Here is a 16,644-nt window from a genome sequence, read left to right on the forward strand (position 1 = left end):
CAAAACAGATGCAGTGCTGTGGAAATTTCACAAATAGCATGAAAAAGGCTCTTTGCGCCTCAGTGTTTTCTCAGCTTGGATGTCTTGCTTACTTCCTCTGTGCTTTTTAAAATCACCTGCTGCAATTTGTTACAGAGATCAAGGCAGGTGATTGTTACCTTTCGATGGTGCTCTCGCACCACAATTTCAGAACTATCACGAAAGTATACACTTCCGAAAATTCAACATAGGATTACACACAAAGGTACAGACCAGCTTCAAGAATATATCTGAATGAACGCATTTGAATGCCTAAAAATGTACTTGATTGTGGTGGCAGGGATAAAGCTTCTGGTTTAGAACAGCATTTTGTCTTGGAAGACTGCGATAATGGGAAGGCCCTACAAATATAAACAAAACAACAACAATGGAAAGAGTCTTGTAATAAAAAGGTAACCTTTATTATTCCATTCACTCTGTACAAACCCCCCCCCCCCCCAAAATAAAACACCATCACTGCATAGTGACTGCCCATTTGTTACACAGGTCAAAAAGTGCACATCGACAAGCGTGAGGCTTTAAGAGGTACACAGTTTCTTTTTTAAAAAAAGTTTTAAAAGGCAGTGACAAGCTAGTATACATCACTGACAGAAGTGTAACAGGATCCTGCATATTCAGCTACAGGGTAGAATCAAGACGTTCTCCATAACCTCCCGATATTTGATGAGTACAAAAAGAGGGAGAAAAGGAATAACAAGCATTCACTGGTCATCATCAACGAAGCGAAGAACAAATAATGTTCAGCTACTGAGAACTCATTTTGCTTCTGACAGAATATCCGGGGGAAACGTTAGAAGATGGCAAGGAATCTGGAGGCACCTTAAAGGCTAACACGGCTTTCTTGCCAACAGAGTGTTTTGGCCGACAGCTCAGTCGGTAGACACTCTTAAATCCCAGGGTCGTGGGTTCAAGTTTTACGTTGGGCAAAAGGGGGTTGGACTAGATGACCCTCATGGTCCCTTCAAACTCTCCGGTTCTATGGGTTCTAACTCCCATCAGCCAGTATAGACTATGCCAGCTGGCGCTGATGGGAATGGAAGGCCGAAACATCTGGAAACCTCCAAGCTGGCAACTTATGATTCAGGTGCCACACAAGGCTTTTGGATAATTTTTTTGCTGCAAAAGACTTAACACAGCTACTACCCCCTTTGGACACCAGTGGATCAGTATTTCCTCTGCTCAATAAATAACGGAATATCACAATTCTTTAGGGGCAAAAGAGAGGTGGGAGGGGGAACCCCACATTTATTTACATACAACATGTGTCTTCATACAAGTAACTATGGACAAAATGTATAATTCCCGAGAGCAGCGACGCCTTCCCTTGGTTTTCAAGAATGGAACGTTTAACTACAGTATAATCATGCAGTTTTCTTTCTGTCTCTCCCCCTATACATACATACATACATACATACATATATATGTTTATATATACATACATACATACGTACATACACTGAACATTTTGTTTTCAATGTGTTTCCCCCCCCCTCTAAAAAAGTACAAAATTGGGTTCAGGGAATACATATGTGGTATAAAAGCAACCCACAAAAATCCAAACTAGTGTAAGAAGGGCAGCGCATGGAACCTCTTCTGTACTTCCATAAAAACACGAGTTATTGATAGAAGGTACATTCTGAGGTGTTCCCCACCTCCAAAAGCACCAAACTTTCCACTGAGGATATCAACAGTGTTTAGGAAATGCAAATCAAAAGGTGCTAAACTAACAGGTTTATGCCACGAGAGGAGGAGGAGCAAGGATCAGCACATAGTGCAAGATCGCTTACCTGCCTCCGAGGGGTGTTTCCTGCTAACAGCCACACAAATCCAACAACGTGGTGCAGCTGGCTTGTACGCAGAGCACCTCAGGCGCACGTTCTGTCACAAACCAGGGGGAGCTTTTCGCACATGAGGGCTCCGTACGGAGCATTTGCCAGCTCAGAAGAAAATGGGTACACCGGCGGCAGTTTGAACATTTAATTACTGCAGACACCTGGTTCGTGGCCACCAGCTGCACTTTTTGCAAGCTGACTTATATATACAGTGGTACCTCAGGTTACATACGCTTCAGGTGACAGACTCCGCTAACCTAGAAATAGTACCTCGGGTAAAGAACTTTGCTTCAGGATGAGAACAGAAATCGTGCTCCGCCGGCGCGGCGGCAGCAGGAGGCCCCGTTAGCTAAAGTGGTGCTTCAGGTTAAGAACAATTAAGTACGTAAGCAGAGGTACCACTGTACTTTGCAGGCATCTCGGGGCTGATTTTTTTGTAAGAGGCACAGTCTTGTGGGTGTCTGTTAAAACTTGCATGGGGATGTGAGTGCGCGGCATGGACAAATGCATGGAGAAAGCTGCCTTAAATGCTGAAAATAAAACTAGAAGATCTTAAGATCTAGTCCAGCTTCCTGTTCTCACAGCGGCCAACCAAATGTCTGTGGGAAACCTGCCAGCACAAGAGTACTCTCCCCTTCTGCAGTTTCCAGGAACTGGTATTCAGAAGCACTACTGGCTTCAACCATGGTGACAGAGCAAAGCCATCGAGGCTAGAAACCACTGACAGCCTCCTTCAAATCCTTGCTAACTCCATAACCATGAGATCTAGCAACATGGTGTGTGTTTTTAAACACACGCCACCAGCTTCCCCATTAATCTCAAATACTCCACCACGTAACACATTTTGGTATAGAATTTGGGTGATCTGGGAACTGCATAACACTGAGCTAACACTATTTGTCCCAAGAGACTCTGGCTGCAATTCACAGTAGACAAGAGCGTACGTTTAGTGCAGAGGGTTAAGACTATGAGCTGAGAAACCCTAAGTTCAAATCTTGCCTTAAATATGAGCTCTGTCCCCGCACATGCAGTCATCTGCAATCTGGGGATGATAATAATAATAATAATAATACTGACCTACCTTACAAGGTTGTTGTAAGGATTACTGAGATAAATTATGTGAAGCACTCTGAATATTCCAAAACATTTTATAATTGCTGGTATTGTCCAGAACCTTTAAGAAATCTATGAGATGTGTGAATTACACAGCAGGCCTCGTTCTTTTTCATTAATTTTTTTTAAAAAAAGAAATTACATTTTAGCTGCAAAATTAGAACTACTATGTAGGTAGTATTATTCACGTATAGAACAGTTTCATTATTCAGAGTGCTTCATGGTCCTTCATCTTTATGTGATGCAGCATGGTACTATATGATGGCGCTCAGAAAAAGACTCACAGTGCTCAAATGGTACCCTTTCCATCTATCACCTTGGCAACATACCTCTCAGTTCAGATTTCTGCGATTGCTTGCACCTGAATGCATCTCGTCCTCATATATGTAAACCGAGAGGCTTAAAACAAGCTGAAAGCAACAAAAAGAGCCAGTGGGAGGTGCTTGGCTTATGTCTGTGTTAACCAGAAGATAAGCAACCTTGAAAATAGTAACCAACCGTGTAGTTCAGAATTCAAAACTTTACTTGACTAATTGGAGAGCGAGACCAAGAGACTGTGAGGAAGGAAGGGCACGTGAAGCTGAAACTCACTAGGTGGCCAATTCAGAGGAACACACTAGAAATCAGCTCACTCCTATGTATTCCTAAGTGCACAAACCAACCATTGCAAACCAGAACCACCCTCAAACACACATTAAAGCATTGGCCTGGTTTGCACATAATGCTAAACCATGGTTTGCTGAACAATGGCATAGTGTTATGTGTGAAGCCTGCCCAGCAGCTTAACTATACTTTGGTTTTCTTTTTATTTCTTCTACCAGCAAAACACAGTCTGAAGCAATGGTTAGTTGCTAGCTTACGAACATTTGGTTTGTTTTAGATCTGGCTTGGCATTACATATGACCCCAGTGCCCTTCCTAAGTCATAGTTTGTTTGGCCACCCTGTCTCAGAAGCTCGCCAATCATTAAGAGATCACTCAAGCCTCAGATTACAACACAGCACCAGAGGCAAGTCCTATTGCTTGCTATGAATGGTCAAGCATAGCTCACACAAATTCAGGCCTGCACTATGTATACACTGCATCAACAAAAACTGAATTCTGCCACCTGTGCGAGTTATGCAAATTAACCACATCTCCATATACTCATATACCTTGCATGATTTAAAATGTCTCTCCTAGTCACAGCGAGTGGCAAAGAACCACCCTATACACAGAAGGACCATTTCCTAGTGGCTAGAGCCTAGCCACTGGAAATCCTGTTCATACTGTCCTTTGGCTTCTTAGAATTTGACAGCCATCCTCTGAGAACTAGAGACTTGCTTTAAAACGTGTAAAACAAGAGTATTTCAAACGATACAGGATTCTGTGCCAGGTACCAAGCCCTGTTTATAACAACTGCTGAATACTGTTTATGCAACCGAACTGCTGAATACGTTAAGAACTGGAGAAGGGTGTGCTGGATCAGGCCAATGGCCCATCTAGTCCGGCATCCTGTTCTTACAGCGGCTGACCAAATGCTGGTCAGCACAAGAGCTCTCTCCCCTTCTGTGATTTCCAGCAACGGTTATTCAGAAGCATTGCAGCTTCCTACACACAGCGCTGAACTAAATGCCTCTTGTTCCCACAGTCCATGCTATTCCCAAATCACATAACAGGAACTGCTATAAGAACACCATGGTTTGCAAGGATCACTGTGGTCCAGATCATTACAGCCTTCCCTGTGGTCCAGATCATTACAACTCTCAGCATCTCCCAGCGCTGGGCCTTGCTGGCTGAGACTGATGGGACTGTGCCAGCTTTGGCAGGTGGACAGGGCAAACCCCCCTGTCAATTATTTGATGGACAGGTGGGCTGCCCTACCCACCTGTCCAAATCCCTTGTCCTTGCTTTAAGACTTCCCATGTGAGCATGGGAAAGTGGGGACTTGCAGAACTCTACCCGGAAGAGGAAGGCAGCTCTAGAAAGCCTCCCAGATTCCTGGTTCTGCATTTTGGTGTCCGATCTAGTCTACGTTTCAATAAGCAACGGAAACAAAAACTGTAGGAGAGGGAAGCAAATCCTTGGCAGCCTCAGTTAAAGGGAATCAGGTAGCAGGTGACAGAAAAGACCCTTTTTTTCTGCCTGAGATCCTGGTAAAGCTGTTGCGAAACAAGAGGAGACAATACTGGGCTAAATGGATGCATAGTCTGACCTACGGGGTGTTAGCTTTTCAATGGGGGGCTACAAATTTATCCTACGCCTCCGAGCACCTGATCTGACATAAAACTGGCGCCGCGCTACCATCTTATGCAAGCATCCAGGCTCCAGCCTTCTCCGTCAAACAAAAAATACATCATTTCACGGGTTTTTCAATGTAGTGTTTAAGAAATGACACAGCACACGATCCTTCTCCCTGCCTCTCCACCATTGTAAACTCAATTCACAGTACTCTACATATTTGTTTAACTGGGAGCAGCTAAGCAGCAAAATACTGAAGCACCTCAACAAGGCTTTCGAAAGAGTCCCTCTCTCAAAAGCGCAGTGGAGGAGAGCAAAAGAGCATGACGCTTTAAACACAAGCGGCACAGACCCTCCAGGGCATTCCTTACACGTAAGCAGTGATGAAAAGGAAGGGCAGTGCTTTGGGGCAGCTCCCATTATTTCAGGGGGGCTTTTCTGCAGGAAACTGCAGCTGGGTTCTGTGGCCGATGTGTTGTCTACACACGGAAATGCCCTCTCACATTAATACGGGAAAGATCTTCCAAAAAAGCACCTATAATGTTTATGCAAGAGGCCAAAATAAGATGATTCCTAATCCTCCTGATCGCTAAGAACGTTATTTGGGGGCATTTATCCAGTAACTACAAAGCAATCAGACAAACAAAAAGGCTACTTGCCTTTCATTTATCTTCTTTTAACTTTTGCTTTCTAGTGCAGTTTTGTCAATCCTCCCCTGGGTATATATATATATTCGTAGGCTTCCTCGTGACTTCAATGCTGAGGTGTGTGAGCCACCACAATGTGCGACGTTTCCACACACACAACGCTGGCAATTTCAGAAGCTGTAGATCGTGTGGCAGCCCAATGACACATGGTACAGCTCCTTACCATGCCAGAATTAACCACGGTTTCCAGGAAGGATGATGGTAACATGGAAAAGAGCTGGGGGAATCATGGCTCCTCCCATGTGACCTCTAGCATGATCATAGAGTTATGGGACAGACGGGCATGCTCCCTTGATGTTTTAGTGACATCAGAAAGGGACCACCCCCACGAAGCGGTTTAATGGAAACCTAAGCAATGCCCTAATATGAAGAACTCTGTTTTAAAACGAACTTGCTGTCCGGAAAAAACAAACAGAAACAACTGACCAAAACCGAAAAACAAAACAAAACAAGGATTTCCCACTAAATACCAATACCAACACATAACAAAGAGTATAAAAATTATCTGTTTAAATATATACAAACTCTGTTCAACTCAAATACTGCTTTATTTCACGTGGAGTGTTTTTTTAAAAAAAGTCTTTAGGGGGTTATATATATCTATGTATATATATATTTCTCTATATATCTCTCTCTCTCTAGCGATGAGGTGAAGAAGATATTATTTTCAGTACAGAATATATTGCGACAGCGTGTGAAGAGCTGTTATCTCCATTGTGTGGCAGGTTTCCTGTACCAAAAATGAATGAAAGAAAGAAAGGTCAGTCACGTTCTGAAGTAGAGAAGGCTTCTTCATCTTCTTTCTCTCGCTTTTGGGATATGCGTGTGGGGTGGGAGGGAGGGGCGGGTCATTTTTCAGTCGAGCTCATTCTTTTGGATTTGATGAAGGCCATTCCATGTGTCCGCATGTGGGTGTTTAAGGCCGCTTCTGTTTCAAAGGTCTTTGCGCAAACTTTGCACTTCCTGTCGGACACGGCACTGTCAGACGACTCCTCCTCGCGGCTGGGCTTGTTCTCCTGCTGGCTGTCTTCCCCTGACCCATTCTGTTTCGAGACGGGCTGGGGCTCCTTCAGCTTGTGTACGATGAAGAGATGGCGGGAGAGGGAGACGTGGGAGGTGTAGCAGAGGCCACATTCCCTGCACTGGTACGAAGAGCCGTCAGATTTGTGCTGGGGAATATGTTCGTGGAACTGAAGGAGGTTCTCGGTCGTGAAGCCGCAGACTGCGCACTTGTGGACTTTGAAAACGTTGATCTTTAGCTTCTTCAGCGGCTGAGTGATGGCGCCTCGAGGGGGCCTGAATTCCAGCACAGGCTCTTCCAATTTACGCTTCGGACTGGGAACCTGAAGTTGGAACAAATCAGTTTTAAAATATAAACAACCCAGCTATCATCATGTAGCTGTTCTCATGAATGTTCACTGCTTCTGCACTAGAAATTAGGGTGTGTATTGAGCCAAGGTTCATGTTCGGAATCAGCCAACTGGAAAGCACTTCTTGACACAATGCACAATTTAACTTATGGAATTCTCTGCCAAAGTTTGTGCATGTGTTTTGGGTGGTGATGGTTACTACCTTAGATGGCTTTCAAAAACACAGCGCTGTATCCGACACGGAGGACAGGTTTTACCACGGCTGTTATTTATTTACAGTGGACGCTTGGGTTGTGAACGTGATCCATGCGGGATGCACGTTCGCAACCCGCGCATCTGACCAGGATAGATAGCAAGGGTCTGTGATGCCTAAGGAGCTCAGGCTGCACATGCAGGCAGGAGGCAAAGTGATCTGAGGGTACAAAGCCAACAAGTGGATTAAAGGGGAAGACTCTACATTCTGAATCAGGGGTCAGCATGGGAAGGGCTCACAGGGGGCATGGGTGGTGGGGAAGAGGGAAGGAGGCATGGGGGGCGGTGAGGGAGCAGTTACAGCACCTTTTTTTCTAGGGAAAAAAGTGCTTGGTCTCGCGTGCCTTCAGACCAAATACTGGCTCCAGTTTATTAAGCACTGGAGCCACTTTCCATCTTTTGATAGCATCACATGAAGAAACATTTGCAGCCCCAACTCCAACCTCTCACCAGAGCATTATACTCCAGTGCTGCAAACTCTCATTCTTGTGTTCCATTGTTTCCAACAATTCTTTAAATCTCATTCAGGGTACCCTATTTAGCCAAGTTCAGACCCGGAATGTCCTGTGCCCAACACTAATGCATAATTATTATTTTTTATTACCCTCCCACCCTAGATACAATGTGGGAGCAGGAAGGGGAAGAAGCAAGGGAAGAGATTCACTGCACTAACTGTGTTGGGAGAAATTCAGGGAGAACCTATAAAGCAAAAACCGAACATGTGCTTTGCCCAGTTCGTTGCCCAAGGATCAGGACTGACCTCAGGCCTAGGACAGCTAGTGCCAGAAAATATTAGGCTAGATGGACCAATAGCATGACTCAGCATAACGTGAAATCGTATGAGGGAGGGGACTACGTTGTCCATTTTTCTGACCCAGTTCTGCAGCACATAAGCCAACCCAGCTTGGGAATTGCATGCAGCTCAGGAATCACAGTCTGGCTCTTAAGAATGCAGTACTGGTCTATGTCCAAGTTATTCCAGAACTATCTGCAGGTCAGGCTAAAAAATAATAATCCCAATACAGATAATAAAAAGGCACAATCCTAGCCTGAACACTTTCCAATCTCCTTAAATAGGCCACAAAACCCTTTTTAACATTTGGAGGTGCTTTCTTCACTTTTTTCCTCAAAAGACAAAAGAAGCTTCAAGTCTCCCAACTCTGATTTGTTGAGAGGACACAGAAGTTTATTCAGCTGGTATTCCATGTTTCTTTTTAAAGACCAGGACTTGCATACAAATCAGAGCTCACCTTCGCGTCTTCTTTTACCGCGCTTTGTCCTACATTGCTTGATTCTGTCATCTCTTTCACATCAGGCTCTTTAATGCCGTGCATCAGCTGAATATGCTTTTCGAGCATCAACCGCTTGGTAAAAGTACGCCTTGAATCCGGACAGTGCCTGCGTGAATAAAATGCATAGCAGACCATCAACAATTATGATAAACTAGTTGGTACTAACAGTGTTTGCACAGGTGCTTGAGTGCCCACCCTTAAAATGAATGAACATGGCTAACTAAGATCTTACTGATTTCAATGGGTGTACTCAAAAATATAATTTACTTTTGTATAATTCAGTGAGGCGATACAGGCCTTCAGCTTGCCAGGTCTTTATTTGGAAGGTTTGGGAATGCAGGGTGGAATAGTGGGTGGTGGGCCGGGGCAATTAGTGGGAATGGGGCCAGTTTTCCTGCTTTTTCCTTGAACTTGGTTAGTATTGTGGGAATTTTCCTTGGTTTGTTTTGGAGGAATGGGTACACTAGAGGAGGGCTTTTTCCGATGTCATCTATCTCCATCTACACCCATTGTTTTGTTTCATCTTCTAGGGTGTATGGGATTACATCATACTTGGTTGCCGAACGTAAACAGACTGTGGAAAAGACTCTATGAACCGAAAATGGAGATGCCATATGTACTTCCCTTTGTTTTGCAACACAAGTAAATCTTTAATAAACACACACACACATTTTACTTAGATTCAACCTGAAGAACAATAGGAGCACTCTCTCTTACACATACATACACCCAGGCCATTTTAACTTATTTGATGCATAAAAAGCAGCTTGACTGCTGCTACCTATTTCATCCAGCAACAAGCTAACTTAGGAAACAGCTGGGTGCATTCCAGGACACACTTCTGGTTTCAGTACTGTCACCATGCATGTGCTGAGAACGCACTTTAGCAATTGTCCCATAACCCTCTACAACCAAGGGTACATAATGTGGTCCCACTAGACGTTTGAAACCACAATGAGTCCTCCAGATGTTCTGGACTCCTATGGGGCCCAGTCAGCATGGCCGATAGCAGGGATGATGGGATTTGTAGTCCAGAACATCTGCAGGGCACCGTGTCGGCTATCCCTCCTCTGTGGTAGGCAGTCCTACATGACAGACAAGTACAGGGTTCTGTAGAACCTTGTTCTTCAACTCTGGGTCCTCACATGCTGCAGGACTCCAGCTTCCACCATTCCCGACAACTGGCAAAGCCAGCTGAAAATGATGGGCATTGTACTCCAACAACATTTGGGGACCAAAAGGTTGAAGAACACTGTGTGGCTCCACCTGGAGACTCATTTCCTCTAAAGAGTAGGCGAAACGGCTAAGGGAGCTGGGCATGTTTAGCCTGGAGAAGAGGAGGTTAAGGGGTGATATGATAGCCATGTTCAAATATATAAAAGGATGTCATATAGAGGAGGGAGAAAGGTTGTTTTCTGCTGCTCCAGAGAAGCGGACACAGAGCAATGAATCCAAGAAAGAAGATTCCACCTAAACATTAGGAAGAACTTCCTGACAGTAAGACAGTGGGATTTGCTGCCAAGGAGTGTGGTGGAGTCTCCTTCTTTGGAGGTCTTTAAGCAGAGGCTTGACAACCATATGTCAGGAGTGCTCTGATGGTGTTTCCTGCTTGGCAGGGGGTTGGACTCGATGGCCCTTGTGGTCTCTTCCAACTCTATGATTCTATGATTCTATGAAATGAGAGCAGATTGTCTCCAGGTATGCTACTTGGCCTCTCAATGAGAGAAGGGCAGGTTTTGTTTTTTTAAAAAGATCTAAAAATTATTATAATGAACATAGTTGCGCAGAACTCTAAAAAGCAGAACTTACGAGCAGGTATAAACTTTCCTAATGCCTTTGTGCTTGATGCGATTGTGGCGGCAAAGGCTGTGCGAGGAACTGAAGGATTTGTCACACTGTCGGCAAGGATGCTTCTTCATTTGCTTTAAAGAAAGGAAGTCAAAACGTTTTTTTTAATAAAGGAGGTACATTACGATATGTGTCAGTTAACTTAAAACTTTACCTTAAACAAAGCAATGTCGCGAGCATGACACATCCCAGGGCACCGTTATGACGTGCTGTGTCCACCAGAGGGAGCAGGGCTGGGTTGTACAGCGAATTATTTCTAGAAAGCAATGGAAGCCACTTCCCCTTTACTAATTCTGATCCAGTATAGGTAGCCTGATGGCTCTACAAACACAATGCTTTGAAAGACCTACTTGTGTGGTTTCCCAGATTTGCAATTACCAGTTGCAGCTGCTCTGCCTAGCCCCCTAGAAGTCAATCGAGTGGGGGAAATTAACCAGGCAAAATGGAAATCAGCTAACGAGAGGAGGAATGGCGTCGTACACAAAAGCCAGCTGTTAAATGCAGAGCAGCATATGGAGGGATACATGTGCATTATTTCCATGCCCTGTGCTCAGATCTTCCTGAACAGGTGGCTCACACACCTGTCATTTGACTCACAAGACCTATGGACCATTGTGTCTGTCCCCCTTCCCCCCCCCCAATCCAAAATAAGTGGGGACTAGCCAATGGCTACTAGCCATGACGGATACATGGGAGCTCCATGTGTAGGAGGAGAAGCCTGCCTCGGCGTACGAGATGCAGAGGACATACAGCAGATCTTGCGCTGCTCTGTGAGTCCCAGAAGTGTCTAACTGGTTGCTGGACCGCAATATAAGGAGGTCTGTGTCCAGCAAGTTATGTGATGCTCTTAACCAGTCCACCTGCGGGACATAGATCCATCACTGGCATTCCTCGCCTCTGGCTGACAAGCCTGCTAGGCCCAAGCCAAACCCAAGGTTGCTAAGCAACCCCTTAAGCTCTCTGGGTAAGGTTGCTTTAGTAGCCATTCGCAACACAAATGATAAACAGCAGCGAGTGGATCTGAACAAGGCTTGATGCATGATGACCTACATAAATGACCCAAGAAGCAGTAAAACATTTTAACCAACGACCCGTATCCGAGAATTTATCCTACTCTGGAACAATTCACACACACACACACACACACTGCTTTATTTCAGCTTCCATCTTTGAAAGCTGCTACATGGGTGTTTCATTATAGCATCTCCTACCCATGAGAGCCTGCTTATTACGAGCTTTCTTCTGTCTTTACCAACACCTCTGAGCTTATTACATTTTCGCGGTATTTCCCATATGGCTTTCTCTCACGTCTCTCTCTCCTTCTACCCAAGGCAGCAAAACTGACATGGTTTTTATTAGTTTTACTCCTGCCTAGGGGCCTGTGCTGAACATCAACCATGAAAAATTATGAGCTTTTAAAATTTCTTCCTTCTTTTTAATTTTACTACTCTGAAAGCCTCGTTGGCAGGGGGGAGCCAAAAGCAGGTTGGAGTCGATAAGACTGTTATTAGTTCAGAGAAGTGGGACTTGCAAGAAAATATTACAGTATGGAGTGTTCCTGCTCAGGGTTCCAGCCAGCCAGTGCTCTTTCAGGACACTCCATTACATCCCCTCTCTCCACTTCTGTTTCTATTCCTCTTCTGAGGTGCCTTTTTTGTGCACACTGAGTATACTGCCTGCCCACCCTGCTTGGAGTTTGATACATATTTTGCAGCAGTGTGACCAAGGAAACAGTCTAGTAAGACTGGTGACTGAAAGAATAAACTTAAGGTTTATTATTCATGGCAAACAAAGCAAATATAGGTTTTTACATGTGGCCAAGATGGAACCAAGAAGTTAACACATGCAAACTCATTTTTGGACCAGGGATGTGGGTGGCGCTGTGGGTTAAACCACAGAGCCTAGGAAAACCAATCTGTGAGGAGTAAGAACAGGGGGCCTTTCTGTTTATTGCACCTCCCCACACCACTGGTCCGAGTAACTTACTGCAAGCCCTTTTTGCTGTACAGTGGTACCTCTAGATGTGAACGGGATCCATTCCGGAGCCCCGTTCGCATCTAGAAGCAAACGTAACCAGCCACGGCACGTCTGCGCACGCATGCGTCGCTTTCCGACACTTATGCGCATGCGTGTGACGTCATTTTGAGCGTCTGCGCATGCGGCAAAACCCGAAAGTAACACGTTCAGTTACTTCTGGGTTGCCGCGGAGCGCAACTCGAATGCGCTCATCCTGAAGCACATTCAACCCGAGGTATGACTGTACTCTTATTCAAAATGCATAAAAATGGGATCAGACACATTCTGCTCAATAGGACCGACTAATCAGGGCACGCCTGTCATGTTAATTCATCGCAGCAGCTTTAAGAACATAAGAAGAGCCTGCTGGATGCGGCCAATGGCTCAACCAGGCGAACAACCGGCTCTCACAGGGACCAACCAGATTCCTAGGAGAAGCCTGAAACAACAGCCGTCTGCCCACTGTTACTCCCAGGAAAACAGGACTCAGGGGCAATGTGCTCCCAGCTGTGCAGGGAACATCATAGCCATTGTGGCTGGTAGTCTTCTACAGTCTATCTCTTCCACGAATTTGTCTAACCCTCTTTCAAAGCCATCCAAGTTGGTAGGCGACACTTTGAAAAGCACTTAAAATTTAACGGATCTAGGCAATAACGTACTCGTGAAAATTTCTAGCGTTGACTCTCCCTTCAGCGCAGTAGGAAATGTAAACCAGGCTGATCCGTTGTGTTGATTTGTATTTTATTTCCCTCCATAACCCTGTCCCTTTTAGCGTGCATGATCTTATTTATTCTCTAGATTTATGCTTACATAAAACTAAATAGTGGCCTTTCTTTCGCTGAAATTGTGTGGTGGCTGGTTACTTAAAATGCAATCAAATCTGCCTGGCCTGGCTTAGAAAGAGAGGAAGAGCCCATTCCAGAATGCAGAATTGACATCAGTCAGTTTGTCCTGGGCTTCACCATGGTGAAGGGATTTATTTTTTTTGCCAGGGGTGGGGTATTGTCAGGGAACTGCCATCAGTGCCGGAGAGAGAGAGCAAAATCCAGAGGGATTCTGGAGAGCGTCCCGGGATTGGGAGAGGCAGCCCATCTTCTGGGGAAGAGAATCAGCGTAGCACCAGTGGAGAAGGGGGGCAGATGGGGGAAGCGGCGAGGCGGTCCCATGACTCCTTGCCGGGGACCAGCGGGGAGAGTAGAGGTCCTCCGCTGCCTATGCCCTCCTTGCGCAGAAGGCTTCCGCGCAGAGAGAGTAGGAGAAGACTAGGCGTCAAAGAGCTTCTTTGCTGGAAGAAGTTTAAGAAACGCCCACTGACGAATTCTGCCAGCGATTGAGACAGCCACGGGTGAGGGGCTGTCCGGACAGGAAAGGTTCACTCAGGCAATCCGGCCAGGTGTTTGCACCAGCTTACGCACGAGCAACCCCTAGAACCATTACAGGTATTATCTTTTATAATAACTTTTCAGCAACAGGTAAGTGTAATCAATAAACCTCATTGCCGGTTTGGTTGCAAGGTGGGCGACTAACGGGGACAAGTTCTTTCCATGCTAAACATCCTCGTCAACAACTTGAAAACGGCCCAGATCTAATCTTCTAATTCTCCGCTCAACACCCGCAATTTACCTTTCCGTGTTCTTTCCTCATGTGGGATATGTAAACATCTCTCTGAGTAAACAGCCGATCACATTCCCAACACGTCCAGCCGGGATTGGGGACTTTTTGGGGCTCTGCTTTCTTCACAGGGGAGGGGGACTTCTTCTCTGCCTTTTCTGTCCCGTTGACGGATTTGGAGTCCTCCTTGTTGTGACTGACCGAGTTCTGGGTGGTGGGCTTCGTGCTCAGCGGCAAACTGATACCCAGGTTTGGAGGCCCCTCGACACTTTTCAGCGTCCCGTGCATAGACTAATTCAAAAAGAAAGAACAAAGCAAGGTGGTACTTGCTATCTAGAGAGAATACAATGTGCGATGACCAGCAGGCGGAAGGCTGGAGAAGCCAGTGTGGTGTAGTGTTTAGCACGTTGGACTAGGACCTGGGAAGCCAACAGGGTTCAAATCCCCACTCTGCCACAAAACTCACTGGGCATAGCTGTCAAGCGTCCCTTATTTGGCGGGACAGTCCCTTATCCCAGCGCCATGTCCCGCTGCTGTCCCTTATTGATGATGTCCCTTAAATAAGCTACTGAAGGTAATGGGGCCCTTTCTACGTCCAGCTGTGCTTTGTCAACAACAATTTGTTGCTTTTTTGTGTTGAATATATGCTATATGGTAATTTATGGACCTAATAGGTTTCTAAAGCCATTTGTATGCAACAAAATATGTATTTTATCAAAGTAATTGTCGATCCCTTATTTTGGCTGCTGATCCCTTATTTTCAAGGTTGCTGGTCCCTTATTTTCAAATCTGTAAGTTGACAGCTATGTCACTGGGTGACCTTTGGCCAGTCACTCACTGCCAGCCTCCCAGGGTTGATGCGAGGATAAAGTGGGGGGGGGGAGAGAACTACGAAAGCCCCTTTCAACTCCTTGGACGAAAAGCAGAATGCAGATATGTGATAAATAAAATAAAATAAATGCTTGTAGATTAAGTTTCACAAATCCATGGCATCCATAGGCCAATGTACAGAGGCGGCAAAAACCACATGACACAGCTGGACTGTACCACTTCAAAGATGGGGGACCAGAATTCCCCCTACCCGCCATTACCTTGCACAGAGAGAGCTGCCATGTCGGGGGGGGGGGAGTGTTCTAGACTAGCCTTTCCCCTTATATTCTGTCAAGGTTGTCTGCTACGGATAAAAATCTCACACAAGCTGAAAGTCACTGCAGTAAAGCCAATAGCTTAAAAGCAGAAGTCCAGTGGGAAAAGGCTACTGATTGCCTAATGCCTTAGTATAAATATATATATCATTATAAATACCAAAGTTCAAAGGAATGAAACTACCAGAAGTAGTAAGGTAAAGGGACCCCTGACCACTAGGTCCAGTCGTGACCGACTCTGGGGTTGTGGCGCTCATCTCGCTTTATTGGCCGAGGGAGCCGGCATACAGCTTCCGGGTCATGTGGCCAGCATGACTAAGCCGCTTCTGGTGAACCAGAGCAGCGCACGGAAACGCCGTTTACCTTCCCACCAGAGCGGTACCTATTTATCTATTTGCATTTTGATGTGCTTTCAAACTGCTAGGTTGGGTGGAGCAGGGACCGAGCAACAGGAGCTCACCCCATTGCGGGGATTCGAACCGCCGACCTTCTGATCGGCAAGTCCTAGGCTCTGTGGTTTAACCCACAGCACCACCCGCGTCCCTACCAGAAGTAGTATTCAGCCTCAAAACACCACTCCAGAAAAATCTTGTGGGGGGTTGTTTTCTTTTAACCTATAAAATAGAGAAAGAAAAAGTCTCTGAAAGTGAATTCTGTAACTTCATAGTAATCTGCATGAAGTTTAGAATCTATGCAGATTAAGGGAGCGACCGTAACTCAGTAGTACTATAGCGCAGAGGCTGGGACATCTCTCATCATCCATGACTGCAGGCCACGCTGGCTGCGGCTGATGAAAGCTGCAGACCAACAATATTTGGAAGGCATCGCACTGCACCCCTGGCATAAGGTCCAGGTTCAGGCCTTGATCTATTCAGTTCAAAGATTTGGGAAAGTCCTCTACTCTGAGACTTGGGGAAGAGCAGCTGCCAGACTGAGTAGACAGTACTGGGTTAAGCAGTTTAGTGACCTGGTTCCTAGAATATAATGCCGTTTCACGGGTTCACAGTTTTATTGTTCGCAAGCCTGCTCCCCTGCATCTAACCTGGTGTCAGGAACATCCCCGTCCCCCCTGAGCGCAGGGGAAGTGTTAGACTCAGAAATCGAACTAGGTGAACGAGGGTCTGACTCTGCAGATGAGAACTGGCTGACAGAGTCGAGAAAGGGCAGTTCGACCCCCCTTCCTGCGGAAGACTCTGTTAG

General features: G+C 45.6%; 1 protein-coding gene across 9 annotated transcripts in view; it reads right to left on the reverse strand.

Annotated features, from left to right (window-relative positions):
- Positions 1-418: 418 nt before the first annotated feature.
- Positions 419-16,644, reverse strand: part of ZNF532 (zinc finger protein 532) — a 56,852-nt gene continuing 40,626 nt past the window's right edge. For all 9 annotated transcript variants that reach the window (XM_083402656.1, XM_083402663.1, XM_083402657.1 and 6 more), the window contains 4 exons: positions 14,312-14,590; positions 10,634-10,746; positions 8,783-8,930; positions 419-7,253 (listed from right to left, as the gene is read on the reverse strand). In XM_083402656.1, the coding sequence (XP_083258782.1) occupies positions 6,759-7,253; positions 8,783-8,930; positions 10,634-10,746; positions 14,312-14,590 (1,035 nt within the window). In that variant the 3' untranslated portion in view covers positions 419-6,758. The remainder of the gene's footprint in view (positions 7,254-8,782; positions 8,931-10,633; positions 10,747-14,311; positions 14,591-16,644) is intronic.

This window comes from Podarcis tiliguerta (assembly GCF_965153285.1).
Source record: "Podarcis tiliguerta genome assembly, chromosome: 11".
NCBI lineage: Eukaryota > Metazoa > Chordata > Lepidosauria > Squamata > Lacertidae > Podarcis > Podarcis tiliguerta.